Source organism: Genypterus blacodes, unplaced genomic scaffold, assembly GCF_046128005.1.
Source record: "Genypterus blacodes isolate CSIRO-AG114 ecotype Tasmania unplaced genomic scaffold, CSIRO-AGI_Gbla_v1 ptg000158l_1, whole genome shotgun sequence".
NCBI lineage: Eukaryota > Metazoa > Chordata > Actinopteri > Ophidiiformes > Ophidiidae > Genypterus > Genypterus blacodes.
In genome coordinates, this window is record NW_027466959.1 from 761599 (window position 1) to 781561 (window position 19963).

General features: G+C 45.9%; 1 protein-coding gene across 2 annotated transcripts; it reads left to right on the forward strand.

Annotated features, from left to right (window-relative positions):
* Positions 1 to 4236: 4236 nt before the first annotated feature.
* Positions 4237 to 19721, forward strand: mkln1 (muskelin 1, intracellular mediator containing kelch motifs). Of its 2 annotated transcripts, XM_076167444.1 has the most exons (18): positions 4237 to 4362; positions 5251 to 5320; positions 7726 to 7868; positions 8057 to 8145; positions 8259 to 8368; positions 8640 to 8832; positions 8953 to 9087; positions 9274 to 9339; positions 11023 to 11135; positions 11461 to 11673; positions 11787 to 12008; positions 12091 to 12220; positions 14154 to 14301; positions 14969 to 15083; positions 15810 to 15949; positions 16147 to 16249; positions 16380 to 16434; positions 16647 to 19721. In XM_076167444.1, exons 1-18 carry the CDS (start codon positions 4283 to 4285, stop codon positions 16766 to 16768), a joined length of 2247 nt encoding a protein of 748 aa, XP_076023559.1. In that variant the 5' UTR covers positions 4237 to 4282; the 3' UTR covers positions 16769 to 19721. The 2 variants fall into 2 exon arrangements, with proteins under 2 accessions (XP_076023559.1, XP_076023560.1); XM_076167445.1 differs by lacking the exons at positions 4237 to 4362; positions 5251 to 5320 and adding an exon at positions 6713 to 6800.
* Positions 19722 to 19963: the final 242 nt, after the last annotated feature.

Below are 19963 nucleotides of genomic sequence, written 5' to 3' on the forward strand. Positions count from 1 at the left end.
AATCAGCGAAATACAAAGGTGCAGTGTGTGTGTGCGTGTGCGTGTGTGTGTGTGTGTGTGTGTGTGTGTGTGTGCGTGCGTGCGTGCGTGCGTGTGTGTGTGTATGTGTGCGTGTGGAGTCGTGCTCTTTGCATACATGCAGGCAGGTGGTTTCCTTGTTTTCCTCACTGATGATGACTATTGACACATTTGTAAACGTGCCCCGCGGTCATACATGATGAATTATAAATGATGCTATGTTTACATTCATCACGCAGCAATTATGCATTTGTCTTTCCCCACTTTGCGTCGTCATTTCCAAATTTAATTCTTAATCTTTATAAGTAGTAGGCTATTATAATATCATACGACTTATTCTGATAATGTAGAGTTGCTATAAATGTCAAACATTATTATCAACAACTTCACTTTTTCCTGTCATCGGGACGTTGCAGCCTCCGGTCGGGTTTGTAACGGAGCGACGGGATGTTTGCAGTCCATCCTGCAGATCAAAACACAGTGTAATGCTCCACGCTCAGGCCTGAATCTCACTTGTTTACTTCAACTTCAATTTCTATGTGCGCAACACCACCTGGAATGCGGACACTGGCGAACAGAATGCGAAAAAAAGAGAGACTCAGGGCACACAGTCAAGAATCCTTCCTGCAGGAACACAGCTTTCTCTCCAAAAATACACACTTTCCACAGCCCGAGAGATGGATGGGGCTCAGTGGAATAAAGCAGCCGACCAGCGAACACACACAAGCGCACCTGCGGCAGCGACACACAGCCAATCCCACATCAGCCGAGCTGTTAGAAATAACTTCACTCACGCTGAAACGCGCTCCTCTCCGGCTCTGGGGCGAAGACGGAATAAACGCGCACTTACAGGCGACATTTTCCTCCTCTTTTTAAAGTGCGTGTCATAGCTGGCAGGTGCGACTGCGAATGGGGAGTTCCCGCCTGATGAGCCGCAGTCATCGGCCCGACTCGACTCGCTCTCCCGGCAGAAGCTGCTGGCTGGCTGGCGGCGCGACTGCGTACATTCTGACCCCCTTTCCATCAGCAGAGCGCACACTCCGGCTCTCTGTTCCTGCCTTTTCGTTATATCATGTCCATGTGACACGCTCGGGCCTCTGTCAATGGAAACTTAAAGGGACCTCCCACGTGATGCGCATCGTGCGCGCACACGGCGGGCAGTGCGCGTCCTGGAGAAATGAGACGCTGGCCTTTCAGTAAACTCCACCAACAGGACCTTCATCAGATCCGACTGCTGATGATGATACCAGTGATGGTGGTGATGAAGAAGAAGATGAAGATGAAATTGAGGAATGGTGTTTGTGGTGGCGAGGTTGGATGGTGATGGTGATGATGGTGATGATGATGATGATGACTGCGATGAATGGAATGATTACTAGACTAGAGGATGGATGGTGAAGATAGTTATGATTATGTAAATTATGTATGATAGTTGGATGGTCGTGGTGATGATGATGAGGATGATGATTGAATCTAGTAGTGATGTGGATAAGATGAGAGCATGATGGTGATGTAGATAATGTACATAATGTATATCTCAGATGGAGATGAAATGATGATGATGATGATAATGGTGATGCGCTGATTATGATAATCAAGATGGCGTTTCGTGTTGTGATGCTGATAATGAAATAATAATGAAAATAATGCTATTTCATTAGTGATCGTGATGATGAAAGATAAAGTTGTTATTAATGGCAATGATAAGCCAATAGTTTATCAATAATGACTATGGTGTTCATTTGGACTCTGCCTTTCGTTGTTTCTTCCCAAAACAACATCATTATGACATCATCATCCAGTGACTAACCCTTTGGGGAAGCACAGCTGATCTCATTATAGCATCAGATGTACTCTCTCTCTCTCTCTCTCTCTCACACACAAACACACACACACACACACACTCTCTCTGCCCACCTCACATCACACCCTGAGCCTGAATCCAGTTCTCCTGATGACTCTCCATAAAAACTCAAAACTGACAGTGTCTTATTAGCAGCAGGTCCACTTCTTCATTCTGTTTGCAGGCTTTGAGGCAAATATACTTTTTTACTGTTAGCCAAAAATGTAGGAAAACATAAAATAATGAAAGCTGTGGCAGCATCTAGGAAAGAGAAAAAGAAAACAAGACAAACTGACTCCATCCACTATCCTGTACTCTACAAACAGCATGGGAGACTTACACACTTTACCTCTGCATTAGATGAAGGACTCTGCCATGTTTGCCAGGGTACGTCAATAGCAAAACCATTCTCACTTCTGTTCCCAGTGGCCTGTTCCCTTCCATTTGCAGTAAGTGAACACTGGGCCCTGCCAAATGCTGGACGTGCACTTTCCAAGAAATGGCATTATCATTCATTTCACATCACCAAGCCTGGGAGAGGCCTACGTCTAATGATTCATCAAAATCTAGGATTTCATGGAAATAGATCAACCAGACGTGGTAGATATTAGATGATGTGGGATATTAAGGTGCAGTGTTAAAATGGTTCAGTCTCTGTTTGTAGCCTCTCCCTACTCTGTGGCGTCCGCACTGAAAAGTCTCCATCTTAACAAATGACCGTATTGTTGAGTCTGGCTTTCAACTTTTTAATAAAGTTTGTTCATTTTCTTAAGTGTATCAACTGCCTGTATTGTTTCTTATTTTAAGGCACTTGTTACTAACAAAATGCCTGACAAGTGCAAATATCTCACTGTAGCATTTTGTTTTATTCAGTGTTGAATCCTGCCATGAGCCAAAAACAAGAGGAGATGGATTGTTACTAATAAGAACTGTTCATTCAGGCTGTCACAAAGATCAACTCATCCGTATAATGTGACTAGATATTCTCCTGCTGCAGGTTTCAATCCATTTGACTGGTAATCAGGACCATGTGACCATAGATCTGGGGTGTCGGAGGCTTGTAGACCCCCTGTGATATGAATGAGAGGGGATTACAACTGTGATCAACCAAATCACTGTGACACCTCCCCGCTCCCCCAGCCTTTTGTGCTCCTCTCATTCCCCTGCCTGAGCTGACTGGCTGAGGATGTGGGACTGCCAAGCACAAGTGGCTCCTTGTGCTGCAACCCTATGACAAAGTATGACACTAACATTCCATCATCTATCCATATTGATTTTCAAGAGGCGGAAATTATTGATAAATTAATCATTTTGTTGATAAACTGACAAAAGGATTCAAAAAGATATTTAATTTAATTTGGTTCCTGTTTTAGTTTCTTTTTTTGCCTCTTGCCAGGCAGTCATTATTGAGTACTGATTTTTTAAAATATTAAATATTAAAAACAAAAAGTACAAAACAATGAGCGGAGAGAAATCCTTGATGGCTTTATTAAAAGGAAATGTTTATTCTTGTGAGCAAAAGAGCAGATAGAGCGACTGAGAGCTCTGTGAATATTAAAGCAAGGGCACCGCAACACCAAAACCAAGCTGAAAAAAAGGGCAGCGCAGTGAACAATAGACACTTTTATTGGCACTTCTTGATGATAAAAAGTGAGCGTACCGGGGGTGGAGGGAGGAAGAGGCATTAGCACAATAACTGTAAGTCTGAATAAGACTACAGTTAACTGGAATTCACATTACTCACCAGATGATTCATTCACCCTGTAAACTATAATGACTCGCCATCAAGTGCAACACTGAGATCATCTTTAGAAGTGGAACAATAACAGCACTTTATTCTCTCTCAAGGACACTGTGCTACAGCCAAGCAATACCAATACCAATACAATATGATGGAATGGGGCGGGATATGATGGAATAGGATGGTATAGAATAGGATCAAACTGCATAGGATGTGATTGGATGTGATGGACAGAACAGGCCTGTGGCTAAACTACACAAAGTACAGCATCCACAGTGCCAATGGCAGATGGAGTGTTGTGCAATTGAGTGTGAAAATAGCAGGAGCATTGCATATAATCAAATATACTATATTTCCAAACATTCTGTATGTACTTGATGTATTGTAGATCAATTACAAAAATACACAGTTCAATATAGACATAAGACATTTATTTTCCCCCATATATCTGTATAATTATAATTAAAAATATATTTTAAAAAGCATATCAATGCAATTGCATTAATCAAAATGACATTAGTATATTTCCAAGTTTACATCATAGGATTAATACGATTCCCTCTTCCATTATAAGGATAAACATTTATAAATATATAAATAAGCAGCGCGGTGTACTGTGCCTTTAAGGGACGTCACCGCTCGCGCTCTGCTAGCTGCTAGCTGTTATTATCTGCATCAAGATGGCTGTCGTCCCTGAGAGCAGAGTGCTCACTTTCAGCGTTTTTAAGTGGAGCTCGTACTCCTCCACATATTTACCCGAGTGAGTAACGTACACACGAGTTGGCCCGCGGTTTGCATTAGTTTGTGCGGTTACCGGCGGCCTCCTGTCGCCCCTGCGCTCCGCTGTCTCCTCCAGCCGGCCCGCCCGGCCTAGCTCGCCCGGCTAGCTTCGTCACTTAGCTTTGTCGAGCTAAATGGGCGTTCGGTTTAGACGCCGCGGCCGCCCGATGCCCGTGCTGCTGTTGTTATTCTGAAGCACTTGGACGCAAAGTAGCGCCAGAAGGCTTTAATTACCTCCTGTGAAATAATATTACACACACGCATTTAGCAGGAGTTATTTACCTGCGATAAATACATGAATACATTTATAACTACAGGCATCTGAGCTTGTCTTCACATTCCAACGCGCAGGTGATGCTGAGTTTAGACTAATATCGTCATGCACACACATGTTCGTGGGTTTGTTTTGTCAAATCGTGTTTTTGTCAAGTCCAAACCTCTCCGCGTTAAAGCGGATCGTGAAAATACATCAAGCCGGCAACCGATGATGTGAAAATCGAACCCTACCCTCTCCGGCTAAACGCTAAAGTCAGCAGCTATTTTGTTATCTAACCAGTCTGTTCAGCGACATTAGCTGTTTACGTGCCATGTAGAACTGATGTCATCTTAGCCAGCTACCTGCACAACCCTAACGGAAAGAGTATTCATGGCAACAAACAAATAAACAAATGAGGGGACATCTCTGATGGCGTTAGCCTGTTGCTGATCCACCTGCCTACGTGCATTTGACAGCAACTGCAACAATCTATCGGTCACTTCAGACTCTTTTGTTGCACACAGATCATCTTGTCTCATGCGGTTATGCTGCATGTTACACATTTATGATTGCTGAGAGATAAACAAGCTCTTCTGTCTGACGTCTGTCTAGGAATATCTTGGTGGATAAACCTAATGATCAGTCTTCCAGGTGGTCTTCAGAGAGCAACTACCCTCCACAGGTAGGTCCACTGCTGCACACACACACACACATGGTCTCAGGTACATGAACTGGGTCAGTAGGAATGTGGTTAATTAAAGTCCGGAGTACAGTAAAGTACATAACGTCACAGTCCTCACTGGATGTCTTCTTCTGCTGGAGTCGAGCTTCTGCCCGCTGGTTTTGTGTGCACTCTTCTGTTTACACACCTGGCTGATTCCCCACCTCTATGAGTGTGTCTCAGGCTGGTCACTAATGAGTTGGTCAAAGTATTCCTGATCCAACCAGTCACTGGTCAATCGATCAAATAAGCTGAATGCTGTGAGAATGTAAGAACTAAGGTTCACATGTGGCTCCATGTGCTTCACTCACCTCTTTAGCTTCATGCTTGTATGCTGGGTTTTGCACAAACGTCTCTCAGTCTACTAACTGTATTTGTGCTAGCCTACATGGCTGTTGGACATCATCCTGTGAATGCTGTGTTTACCATATGAGCTCATTGCAATTTCAATCTACTTGTATTCTACCTCAGGGTCTACTTTAAATGTTTAACAACAACAAAAGTGTTAATGGTACAACCTTCCTTCCTACATCACCTTCCTCCTCTCTGTCGCTCTCTCTCCTCTTCCCCCTCTTTCTGTATAAAAATGATCTCCAAAATATCCTACAATTGTATGCACAATGTCATGTCAAATGTTTGCTACAATAAAAACAAATAGCAAAACAAAACAAAGAGGCAGACAATATGTACGTCAATGGAGATGTAAACATTTGAATGGACGCACAGCTTTGTTCATCAGAGCCTTGTTAGTGTTGTTCAGTGTTTCTGCTCTTTATGTGAGCAGTATAATGCAGTCTTATGTTCAATTGTTGTGACGTCTCCTGAATCTAGGGGAAAAATAGAACAGAATTGGTGTCAAATTAAATCAAATGGAACTCTGAGGAAAGAATGTAAAGAGGTTTCACACAGATTCCATACAGCTCTACTTAGAGGACTGACAACACCACATTACATCAGGCAGCAGTTGTCTCTCAAACACAAATGCATAGGACCACAGCTTTGTACTCGTTACTTGAATGTGTAACTGCAGCTGTACGTCGCTCTTCCTGTGCAGATCACATGAAGTGCGACTCAAACACGTGTGACATGATCGTCGGAAAAGGCTCACAGGGGGGGGATCTCTGATATTTGAGGCTAAACATCAATTCCCAAATGATTTATCATGTGAAAATATTTGCCTCCTGTTCAAGTTACAAGTTGTCTCGGTTTGTATCGTTTAAACTCAATGACCCACTGCAGCATCTGTGTGGCAGACGGTCTGATTCTGAGGTTAAAAGTGAAAGAACAAGAGGAAGCAAAGCTTAAAAACAATGGTTAACCGCTCGCTACGAGACATAAACATGCCAGGGAACAATCTCACAGCATACAGTGAGACTGCGGCTGGTAAACAGAGAGTGTGTGTGTGTGCTCAGAGCTGATGCTACAAGATAGATGTGTGACAGTGAGACACGTTACTAGATACTGATTGATTAGAAATGCTATTGGTTTTTGTAAATTCCACTTTTTAAAAGCAACATTATGTCAGATTAAAAGTATTTTTCTTTGTTGCTGTTCATATTTGATTGAAAATGGAAAACGGTTGTCTTAAAATGAAGTTTTCTGAAGTCAAACCTGTTCTGGACCTGTAATGTAACTGAGCTGCTTACAGGCTGGATCCTTTAATGGCGTCCACATTTTGTATTGTTTGAAATTGAGCTGTAACAAATGTGACGCAAACTAAAAGTGTCACTGCCACACACAAGGAAGTAGCATCAGGTGGACATGTTTGTGTAAATATTGTCCTGACGGGAGGATCAGGCTGAACTGTAGAGGCTGTGCAGTGACAACAGGCGGTGACGGAACAAGATCAATGCCTGATCAATACCAATTAGTCCTCATATTTGCCTGGAGTTCTTCTTGTAATGATTTCTAAAAAGTGAAGTTGAATTGAAGGCTGTGTGCTTTATTAGAGATATTATTCATTAGAGTTCCACCTTGGATTCAGACGGACAAATGGCTGTAAAAGGATTGATAAGATGCAGAGCTACACCTGTACCTTTGTGCGACGGAGTGGCTCATTTAATCAAAAGCTCCATCCTGAGGTTTCATCTCGCTGCAGCCTAATGGACGCCAGTGATTTGTTGCTAGATGTCCCGTCTTGTTAAAGCAGCAGGGACGCGTGGATGCGGCTCATAGATTGCATCCAACGCCACTTACCTGAACGAGTAGATAGACTCTGCTGGAGTCGTTTAGATAATGAGCAGATCTTGTCACTGTGGCCGATCGTCCTCCACACACACACACTCACATCATCATAACTCTAACTTATTCCCCTTGTCCTCTTTTATGTCTCCTCTCCTCTTTTTCCCTGCTCTCTTTCGCTCCAGTTTTTAATCTTAAAACTGGAAAGGCCAGCGATTGTTCAGAGCATCACCTTTGGGAAGTATGAGAAGACCCACGTCTGCAACCTAAAGAAGTTTAAAGTGTTTGGCGGAATGAGCGAAGAGAACATGACGGAGCTTCTGTCCAGGTGAGAGCATGTGACCTTCTGTGGAGTCTTTGTCTCACGACCTCCAGTCTGCTGAAGAACAGGAGAGATTGTAGTGGATCAGCTTCTTCACCCACTGCACAGAGGAAACTATCATCTCAGCCCAGTAATGTTTACTTCACATCTCCATTCTCCTCTTCTTCTTCTTCTTCTTCATCTTCTTCTCCCAGTGGCCTTAAGAATGACTACAACAAGGAAACGTTCACTTTAAAGCACAAGATCGACGAGCAGATGTTTCCCTGCAGATTCATCAAAATAGGTGAGAGCTTTGAGAGTCTTTTGTTATTCTCCACTGAATTAAAGAAGCAAGATGATCATTTCTGTGGAATGGCAACATGAAACTCATTCTGTTCTTCTTCTCTTGTGTCTCAGTGCCTCTTATGTCATGGGGTCCCAGTTTTAACTTCAGCATCTGGTACATCGAGCTGCACGGCATTGAAGACCCTGACGTGGTTCAGCCCTGCCTTAACTGGTACAGCAAGGTGAGGACGAGCGGAGGATGAGGATGTGGGCAGAGAGCTGTGAGCGTCGGAACTACTGCCGAGATGAAAACATTTCTATTCTCTCCCTTTGAAATAAATCAATATTGCCTGGCTGAACTGTTGCACCGGAGTGTGGAAGGTTGTGTTTGTTCTGTTTGATTCCCTTAGCATCCTGAAATGTTGGGAGTATTTTATCATTTGTAACGGTTGAATCCACCGGCCCGGGTTTGTTAATGTGTAACTGTTTTCTCGACACCGTGTCCGTTTGTAGTACAGAGAACAGGAAGCCATCCGCCTTTGCCTCAAGCACTTTCGGCAGCACAACTACACAGAGGCCTTCGAGTCGCTGCAGAAGAAGACCCGGATAGCCCTGGAGCACCCCATGCTCACACACCTGCACGACCGGCTGGTGCTGCGAGGGGACTTTGATGCCTGCGAGGAGCTCATAGACAAAGCTGTGAGAGGTACCAGACCCTGGCGGACGGCCACAGAATTAGTCATGCCAATCTTTCACATGTTCTGCCTGGATTCCTGGATTCTGCTTGTGGTGATCAAAACTCATTTCTTTTGTCTTCCCTTGCTAGACGGTTTGTTCAACCAGTACATCAGCCAGCAGGAGTACAAGCCCAGGTGGAGTCAGATCATTCCCAAATGTAACAAAGTCACAACTCCCCAAGAACCCAGCCGAGACGACGTCAACAGCGAGACCAGCTATTCAAGTAGGGAGTCACTTCCAGTTCCGTCAAACATTTAGTCTCCCCGGGAACGCTTGGCCTCCTTGTAGCTCAACCAATGCCCTCGTCTCTGCCCCTCCCATCTTCCTACCCATTCACCGTTCTCCCCTCGCTCTCCCCTCGCTCTCCCCTCGCTCTACCCTTCCCCCTGCTTCTTCCTCTCCCCTGCAGGTGACGGTGACGACAACAGGCCGGGGATGAGGGGAGGACATCAAATGGTCATTGACGTCCAGACTGGTGAGACCCACGCAGCCAGTGTTATGACTGATGTTGTTATGACTCATCACACACACACACACACACACACACACACACACACACACACACACACACACACACACACACACACACACACACACAATTGTAGAGCTCCGTCACTATTTAATCAATTGAAGTTCTTATTCTCCACTCCTCTTCATCACCACCAAAACAGAAAGGATCCTGATGGCGTTCCTCCTCCTCAGAGCTTATTCATCAGGCCTTTTTGTTTGGACACACAGCCTGTGTGTGTGTGTGTGTGTGTGTGTGTGTGTGTGTGTGTGTGTGTCCCACTTTAATGTCATTTAGTTTTCCTCGTCCCCGTTGGTTCTTGATGCAAAGCTGAAACGACTCTGGCCAAATGTATGTGGACACTTTTGGCCTTCTACCCAACAGAACCACTTAGTCATTACATCCTCTCTGGCTTTTAGAACACGCTGTCCAGCCTGCGCTCGGGGTTGAAATTGCATCAGTAAAGGCAGAAGTGATTTCCTCCTACGCAAGTCTGTGACGCAATTGCAACTTCCAAGTCATGTCTGCTCGTTGTTCCCAGCAACAAACAAGTTCATTAGAGTTTCAACACCAGCGTGTGGCACAGAGGTCACATGTCCTGGTGTTAGAGGGACAATAGGTGAAAGCCACTCGCTTCATTAAGGCTTAAATTAAAACAGATGTGTCAAATCAACAGATAACACTTTGGTTACTTACGGATTATTTATTTGGCGGGGAGAGAGGCAGAGAGAGAAGAAGAGAGAGAAGAAGAGAGAGAAGAGAACTGAAACCCTGAAGAGAAACAGGCTGTGTAATGTTCATGTTGATAAAGACAACAGGGAGACAAACAGGGCCTGACAGCAGAGAGCCACATGTAGAGGTGACACAGTAGTGCGGTCTCAGAGTTTAAGATGACATCAGTGTTTCGCAGGTGCAGACTTTACAGGATGACATCATACGTACATCAGGGCAGGCGGCTTCGGCTGGCATCATAACGGGCTGTGGTGGGAAAAAACGGAGCAGAAGGAAAAGAGGGGGAGGAGACACGGGGAGGGAGAAAGGAGGAAACCAAAAAAGGGAAGAAATCCCACCTGAAGACTCGACGCACCCTAACAGCCTCACAGTCACACACCCCCACATTCACACACACCCATCCTGGCCCGCCAGTGATACACAACCTATTTGGTGTTTAAGTCTCCAGTCATTAGTCTGGCATAGCCTGTAGATCTGTGAAGTAGGAAGGAAACGGTTGTGTCTATGTGTGATAGATCTCATCAGTGCCCTCAGTGTGTGTGTTTGATTTTCTCAAGTTTAACAAATTGTGTCCCTCAGCCAGTGTGAGATAGAGCGAGGGGTGAGGGATTTCCACTGCAAGAAGGCAGAGAGGCGTGGCTTAGATCGCAGTGTGGGTTTGAACAGATACTGTATTGTTTATTTGGAGAAGTGGACCCTGTGTGTGACCTTAGACTGGATGAGAGCGAGATGAGAACAAGACAGTGTGTAGTTTGCATTTGACTTCGCTCCACCAGTCCCATTCTAGATGGAGTAAGCAGGTCCTCCCACATTAGTTGAGAGTGTGACACTCATGATTCGACAGCCGAAGATGTGAGGTTTACTGTTGTGTAACCATGGCGCTCTTGGTGATGTGGTGTTTGTGTCTTTGCCCTGCAGAGACGGTGTACCTGTTCGGAGGCTGGGACGGAACACAGGACCTGGCAGACTTCTGGGCCTACAGCGTTCAGGAGAACCAGTGGGCCTGCATCTCCAGAGACACAGAGAAAGAGGTGAGCAGATAGAGAGAGAGAGAGACGAGGCCGCTGCATTCTTAAACCTCTCCATAATGATTCATGATGGATTTCTAGGATGGATTTGTTTTTAAATTTGAAAACAGATGGCACATCATATGGTAAAGGTAAATCACTCACTGTCTGACTGACTGAAGCTTTCATTTAACCTCTAAAGATGTCAGGGAAACATTTAGCTTTGGCTGTGAATCGTGACTTTGCAGCGTACCTTAAGCTCTCAATGATTTCCTTTCTAATAATACACACAAACACACCTTTATATAAGAATATATTATATAAGATTGTATTCTTGTTTTTCCATCAGAGCGGTCCAAGCGCCCGCTCCTGCCACAAGATGTGCATCGACTCCCAGCGGCGTCAGATCTACACGCTGGGCCGCTACCTGGACTCCAGCGTCCGGAACAGCAAGTCCCTGAAGAGTGACTTCTATCGCTACGACATCGACGCCAATACCTGGACGCTACTCAGCGAGGACACTTCGGCTGACGGAGGGCCCAAGTTGGTGTTTGACCACCAGGTAAGACAAGAGAGAGACCTCCACTCCGATCGTACCTTCACTCCTTCCATATTAAGCCCAGAGGATATAAGCATCATATTTTCCTCCTCCTCACTCCTCTTCCTCTCCTCCAGATGTGCATGGACTCAGAGAAGCACATGATCTACACGTTTGGAGGTCGGATCCTGACCTGTAACGGCAGCGTGGAGGACAGTCGGACGTCGGAGCCTCAGTTCAGCGGCCTCTACGCCTACCACTGCCAGGCCGCGACCTGGAGCCTGCTGAGGGAAGACTCCTGTAACGCCGGCCCAGAGGATGTCCAGTCCCGCATCGGGCACTGCATGCTCTTCCACACCGTGAGTTCACTCAGATAGAGATGTTTGGCTCCTTCTTCCATCTTTGCCTCTTTGTTTACATCTGTGTTTGTGTCCTCTGCAGAGAAACCGCTGCCTCTACGTGTTCGGCGGTCAGAGGTCAAAGACGTACCTCAATGATTTCTTCAGCTACGATGTCGACGGGAATCACGTGGAGATAATATCAGACGGCACCAAGAAGGACTCGGGCATGGGTGAGACTCCTCTGCCGTACGTGCTCACTGTGATGGGAAGCGTGGTTAGTCCTTATGCAGACTGATTACCGGGCCGTCTGCAGAGCTGAGTCTGGTACCTGCGTGGTTCCCCAGCTGTCTCTACATGCTGAGCAGGTTTAGTAAACAGAATTTAGCGTGTAAGGTCAGCGGACTTCCCCATTCAGTTTAGTGCAGGCCAAACCGATTGAGAAAAACTCCCCTCCCACTTCTGTTGGTGTTTTGTGACGCTAAAGCTTTGTGTCGCTGTGCTTTTGTTTCCTTCTGTCTGATACCAATGTGTTCCAGGCAGCACAGCTACAAACACACACACACTCTCTTTGTAAGTGACATCACCTGATCCCCGCAGTTTGGTGGGATTGTTTTTGTGTAGCTGCCCCAAAAGCATCATGGGTAATTTTTAAAAGAATAAAGCCTGCGGTTCCAAAATAAACAAGCTCCAGACGTGCAGATGGGTCTGCTGCGTTTGGATTCTGCTGGTGAGGATGTCCGCAGAAGTAGGCGGGGCCTCCTGCGCCCGTATGAGGCGAGATGGGACAGATTGTGTGCAGTGACTGGTCAGAAAAGCTCTGGCAGCATGAAGACACTTCCTGCTCTGATAGACAGATAGACTGCCATGTCTGCTCTGCACTCGGCTCCACCTCAGTATAAACAGGCCTCTGTCTGTCTGCAGACCTCTCGCCTTTGTTACAGCCCGCAACCGTCAGGGAGGGAGGGAGGGAGGGAGGGAGGGAGGGAGGGGAGGAAGAGAAAGGGATGAGGCGGAGACGGAAGATGTGTACAGACAGACTGGACTGTATGAGAGTAGATGAAGAATTAGAATGGAACAGTGAGAACAGAAGATATTGAGGAAGGAAGCAGAAGCAGGAATGTCTCTCTCTCTCTCTCTCTCTCTCTCTCTCTCTCTCTCTCTCTCTCTCTTTCTCTCACACCCACACACACAATCACTCTCACATGTTTACACCACAGATCAAACCTGGCACTGCAGCATTATCTCTGATCTCTTCATTTCCATCTGCAGATACAGATCACAGATAACATGAACACTGGCAGCCTCTGTGTGTGTGGAGGCACTTTGATATCAGCAGAGAAGTTTCTCCTCATATCTAGTTAATTGGGATTAAACTCATTAGTTCAGTGTTGTCAGTCAGTGTCGTGTTTGAAACCTCATCTGCTGCACCTTTGCCTGGACATCAACCATGTGTTAAATGTGGTTAAATAAAAGCGATCTTCTCTCCTGGCTGGTTCATCCTCCCTCCTGACTCTGGATGCTGCAGTAGTTGTGAATGAAGCCGACAGCAGCAGCAGCAGCAGTTTGTCACAGCAGAGATCGGCTGCAATGCTGACCGGCTGGATTCGGTGCCAAACTGTCTGCAGCCAATCATAAATTTCCTGCTCCTTCTGCTTCCTCCTCTGCATGCACTCTTTATGGGGAAAGTATGAACTTGCAATTGAAACCACTTCCTTTTGAACGCAGAGAAAGAGCTTGTAGGTAATGTAGCAGTGCTTTATTATTAGATATTATAATGTATTCATCTGTGGTCGGCCTGTTTCTGAGCTGCACAGGAAAGACAAACCTTTGATTCTTCAAACACAGCGACCTGTAACCGTAGTAAGACAGCTGTGTTATGTCAGCGTCTGATAACCACACGACCTGAATCTGAGTGTCGGTTGCGTCGTGTCTTCGGGCCGGCCTTGTTACCATGGCGGCGTGTTGCTATGCTATCAAGCGGTTTGCTTTCATAGCCTTGACTCTGACGTTCTTCAGTTTAGAAAGAAGTTTATTTATGGAGCTTGTTGAACTCCAGGCTGCCATCTTCCTCCCGTGTTTCTGCTCATCAGACGAGCTGAAATGATGTCATCTGAAATCTGACCTCCCTGCCTTTCCCACTGTTGTCCCCTTCTGCCTGTGTAGTGCCGATGACGGGCTTCACCCAGAGAGCCACCATCGACCCCGAGCTCAACGAGATCCACGTCCTGTCCGGCCTCAGCAAGGACAAGGACAAGCGCGAAGAGAACGTCCGCAACTCCTTCTGGATCTACGACATCGCCCGCAACAACTGGTAGGAGTGTGTGTCAGAATGATGAAACGCTTGTGTGTTTACATGCATATTTAACTTCAGTTCTATTTAAGGCAATATGCTTTATCACACACACACACACACACACACACACACACACACACACACACACACACACACACACACACACACACACACACACACACACAGAGAGAGATCATTTTATCTCAGAGTATCCTGACATCTTTAGACAGAGCTTGTAATCCTTCAGCCCTCCACCCAGTGAACGGCATGTTCTCCTTGCTCATGTCTCTGTGTGTCGGTGTGTGAGAGCACACACACACACGCACACACACACGTGTCTCCTTGATGTTTGGATCAGTTGTTGTGAAAGAACAGGCTGTCAGGCTGCAGCCCTCCCTGTTCCAGTACATTGGTTTCAGTTGCTGTCCTGGTACTCAATGTCCAGTGAAATAAGTCAGTGAGACACTTGTAGCATAATGTGTGTGTGCGCGTGTGTGTGTGTGTGCTCACTGCTCCTTCCTCCAGTGTGTGTTTGTGGGTGTGCATGCATAATATTCTGATTATTATATATTTTGTCTTGCTTGAGCCTTCGGAGAATTTTCTAACTGTCACGTAAATAAACATTTAGCGTCCTGTCTTTCATTATGCGTGCGTGCGCGTGTGTGTGCACGTGTGTCCCTCTCAGGTCATGTGTGTACAAGAACGATCAGGCTGTGAAAGAAAACCCGAGCAAGGCTCTGCAGGAGGAGGAGCCGTGTCCACGATTTGCACACCAGCTGGTCTATGATGAGATGCACAAGGTACACACACACACACACACACACACACACACACACACACACACACACACACACACACACACACACAGAGCAACAATGTTTGCTTTAGAAAGTCATCAAATCAGAAATGAATCTCCAAATCATGAATATGCATCCATATGGTAATTCTGTACTCGAGTGTTAATGTAACAAGTTCTACAAGACATCATTGTTCTCCAGCTTGCATCACCACACTTACTAACGAACAACACAACATTTCTCATCTTCAGTACAGTTTTTGGTCATTTTGGCCATAACATCAAAATATAAAGTGTTTGTATTCTGTTTGGACTTCTTCCTAAACTGTGTGATGATGAGTTCATGATCCCAGCATCCTTAGGGAAGGAGTGAAGCACATTCGGTTGAGTGGAAGTGAATATAACTGTTTATTTCATTTTGTTTGAGTTATTTTTGGGCTGTTTTATGTGTTTACTTTGGGTCTTGTTGGTTTTGTGTTCATTTCTTAAAGTTTTGAAATGTTTTTGACCACAGTGTGTGTTTAACTCTCTGCTTTGTGTGTGTGTGTGTGTGTGTGTGTGTGTGTGTGTGTGTGTGTGTGTGTGTGTGTGTGTGTGTGTGTGTGTGTGTGTGTGTGTGTGTGTGTGTGTGTGTGTGTGTGTGTGTGTGTGTGTGTGTGTGTGTGTGTGTGTGTGTGTGTGTGTGTGTGTGTGTGTGTGTGTGTGTGTGTGTGTGTGTGTGTGTGTCCAGGTGCATTACCTGTTTGGTGGAAACCCTGGGAAGTCTTGCTCTCCAAAGATGCGCCTGGACGACTTCTGGTCCCTCAAACTGTGTCGCCCCTCTAAGGAGTACCTGCTCCGCCACTGCAGATACCTCATCAGGAAATACAGGTCTGCTTTCTGAGCAAATGTGGGAAGATCACTTGAATTTATTTATTTTTTACTGTGAAAGTCTCTTTGGAAAGTCACAGAGAGGTTATGGTGTATTTCTTTGGTTCTGTCGCCACCCAGTGGTTGTCTGTAGTAGCTGCAGCCCCTCATGTGTCTGTCTGTGTGTGTGTGTTTGTGTGTGTGTTCTGAATGTTCAGGTTTGAGGAGAAAGCCCAGTCTGAGCCACTGAGCGCACTGAAGTACCTGCAGAACGACCTGTCGCTGACCGTAGACCACACCGACCCCGACGAGACCAAAGAGGTTCTGCAGCTTTCACTTGGTTCTGTTTGTCGTTTACGTGACAGTGGAACATCAGACGCTGTGTTCCACCTTCATTTCTGTTTGCTCAGCAGCTTTGAACGTCTGTGACTCTTAACATCTTGTGCTTCAGTTTCAGCTCCTGCCCTCGGCTCTCTTCAAGTCCAGCTCTGACTTCATCCCACTGGGTAAGAGCCTGAATGAGCCGGGGTAAAGAAGAGCTAACTACAAGTTCACCCTCCACAAACACAGGCACCCTCACACACTCAAACATTGCAGTGTCACCTTGAGCAGCCACACCCTCTGTCTTACACTCTCTTTCTCTCTCTTTGTCTCTGTCACACACACACTCTCTCTCGCTCTCGCTCGCTCTCTCTCTCTCTCTCTCTCTCTCTCTCAGGCTTCTCAGACGTAGACCAGACGTATGCTCAGCGGACGCAGCTCTTCGACACGCTCGTCAACTTCTTCCCGGACAGCATGACGCCACCCAAGGGCAACTTGGTGGATCTCATCACCCTCTAGCCCCGCCCTCACCACCCCACCCATCAGGCTCACCCACCCACCGACCAGACTGACTGAGCACCCGCTGGAACTCCGTTATTGGGTGAAGGAGACAAGAGACCAGATATTTTTCTATTCCCTGAACCCTGCCTGTGGGATCACACCGAGACCCCCGCCTACCTCCATCCCACCACTGAGAGCCGTAACTAACACACACACACACACACACACACACACGATGGGCTGACAGGGATCAGATAACACTGTGTTTTTAAACTCCATGGTGTCTAAAGGGGGCGTGTCTTTATTTTCCTCCCCTCTTCCTCGTCGATTAAGAATGAAAACAAATCACAGAACACAGAAACTCTAAACTCTGCCAAATATTGCTTGTTGTTGTTTTTATTTTATTTTTTCCAGTAAATGTTCTGCCAAAAACAATGACCTCACCGCTCCACACACACACACACACATGGTGCACAACAGAGGTCAGGGCTCCTTCAGCAACACGAAGAAGGTCAGGAGTGTTTAGCTGACTTGAAGGTAGGCGTGCGTGCGTGCGTGCGTGCGTGCGTGCGTGCGTGCGTGCGTGCGTGCGTGCGTGCGTGCGTGAGCCCCATTCTCTGGTGTGTCACGCCTGCAGGGTCTTTGTGCTTTTACACGACCGCCCCTCTTCTGTTTTGTCGAGGCTTTAGTTAGTTTGCTTTGCTCCTTAACACTTCTCCCTTTATGACCCAGTGGGCCTCGCAGAGGAGAGAGGGAAGGTGGCACTTATTGTTCTAGAAGTGACCGAGACACAATAAAGGAATAATCCGCAAATATTACATTTAATATATATGGAAATCAACATGAACAGTAGTATTTAAGAGGCTGTATTGTTTTGATTTACTGCTCCAGATTACAGCACTTAAAGTAAAGTCCTCAGCCATGCATGTCCAGGGGGTTTGATGCTGTGTAGAATATGTAAATGTACATATAAAGCAGCTTCATGAAGGTGGTTGGTTGTTTTGTTTTGTTTCTGATTGGACTGATTACCTGCTGTTGTAGATGAAGTGAAGGTTTATTTGTTGGATCACCTCGGGCTTTAGCTTCCTCTCCTCCCAAGCTTCCGTCAAAGTCGCAGCTTCCTGTCCATTTCTGCCCCAAACACTCGGCGACCATCATGTTAGAGACGCGTGGTTAGAGTCCTCGGTGTCCGGCTGAATGTCTCTCATGTCCTGCTGGAGTGGACGCTTTGATGTCTGTGTTTACATTGAAGCAGGACACACACACTCATAGATAATGTCACGTTGCGTCACCGTCAGCCTTCTGCAGGGTTTCTGTTGTTATGGAAACCCTGGCAAATTAATGGAATTAGAAAATGTTTGGAAGAATTATGCAAGGTTCTGAAAGTTTTGGTCAAATTATGGAAGTCCAGCTTGAGCCTGAGAAGGGACCTTAGTTAGAATCTGCTGCGGTGCCACCTTAAGAAAGCAGCCGGTGATGGTTGCTATGAGACTGTGTGGGTTGGGGCGGGGGGTGTTCATCGTCCTCGCCGCTCTCTCACAAACCGTTCCGTCTCCTGAGCCGACATTTACTTTTGACAACTGTGATGCATCAGAACATTGTGATCTGTATTTAAGTTGAATGACTCCCAATGACTGTTAACCACTATGATGTGTACATAATGTGTGTATAATATACAGAATCAATATTATTATTATTATAAAGAAACATTGAAACAAAGAAAAAGGGCAGAATGGGGTAAAAGAGTTTGGTTTCTTCCTTGTGTAGCTTTCTGATTGAACGAGTGCTGATTGTGTAACATTTAGTCCCACTCACACACACAACACACACATGGCCACAGTGTAAGACGCACCTCCATCTTGTTCTGTAACACACACACACACACACACACACACACACACACACACACACACACACACACACACACACACACGCCAACACACACACGCCAACACACACACGCCAACACACACACACACACACACACACACACACACACAACACTTAAGCAGCACCAGTGACTGTGTTCCTAGTTACCACTGAGCTGAATCGACACCTCTGACACGACGTCAACAAACACTGATCCCATTCACATTCGCTTACATGCAGAAGTTTAGTATGACATGAGTTGGACATGTACAAGCGGGTCCAGACCTCCTTCACATACACAGGACATGTTGTGTAGTCGGAGCATGAGGAGAGGCGTCAGGTGAAGGAATGGTTTTGGAGTTTAATCAAAGCTTTTAACCTGCATGTAAACATTCTGACTGTAAAACAAACCAATCCTCTCCTTATGTCTCTCTAACCTGCTGTGGTGACATCATCGCCCTAAACAAACAGACCGATCCCAGTCCGGTGCCAGTGTTTCCCTCCACCCCAAAAATAAAACCTCAAGCACTTTGCTCTTACTTTATAATGGACAAACACTGTTGCTCAATGTTCATTTGGTCAATGTGTGTTTTCCTTGGCTGGAGGAGGATGACTGTGTGTGTGTGCGCATGAGTGTGTGTGTTGCCCAATGCTTCTACAGCCCTCATAATGGCTAAATAAAAAAATAAAAAAACCCCAGAGCTTAAACCCAAGCCGTGCTTATGGCTTCTTCCTCCTATTTGCCCTCTCTTTGCTCTTCATCGCCCCCTAGCTGTAGCGCTTTCCTTCTGTGCCAGAATAAAAAAAAGCACCTTTTTGTAAAAACACAATGCCAAATACTACTTCACTTCTGGCTCTGATCTTAAGGGTGAATCTGGTCACCGCCCAGTCTGCTGGATGGGAGGGTGTGTGTGTGTCCTTGTTTCCCCTCCATCCCACCCTCTGTGCCCCCCCCCCGCCCCTCCCTTGGTGGGACTCAGGAGTTTTCAGGCTGGTGCTCTTGGATCAGTCAGTACTGCTCTGTGGATAAGCTGAACGTGTAGAAAGCCTTGTAGTATTGCATTGTATGTAATGTATATAACAAATAAAGATTGTATTTTGTTCAGATTTTTTTAATTCCTGCCTCAGTGATTCTTCTGCCCCCTAGTGGTCATTCTAATCTACTGCATCATGTTCATGCCTCAATGTTTTCATTTGTTTTGTTTCCCACTGGTGATTTATTATGAACATGACTGAATATTAAGAGTGATTTGAACGACTAAGAACAAATTTAATTCCTTCATTTCTTGCTGAAGGGTTGGTTTGCCCCAAAAAGCAAATTTTGTTGCAGATTCAGATCTGAGG

Excerpts from the sequence above, each read along its gene's own strand:
- mkln1 (XM_076167444.1), top strand. The coding sequence starts at position 4,283 with ATGGCTGTCGTCCCTGAGAGCAGAGTGCTCACTTTCAGCGTTTTTAAG. Across the intron at positions 4,363-5,250 it reads TCCTCCACATATTTACCCGA|GAATATCTTGGTGGATAAAC; the intron begins GTGAGTAACGTA and ends ACGTCTGTCTAG. Across the intron at positions 9,340-11,022 it reads GGTCATTGACGTCCAGACTG|AGACGGTGTACCTGTTCGGA; the intron begins GTGAGACCCACG and ends TTTGCCCTGCAG.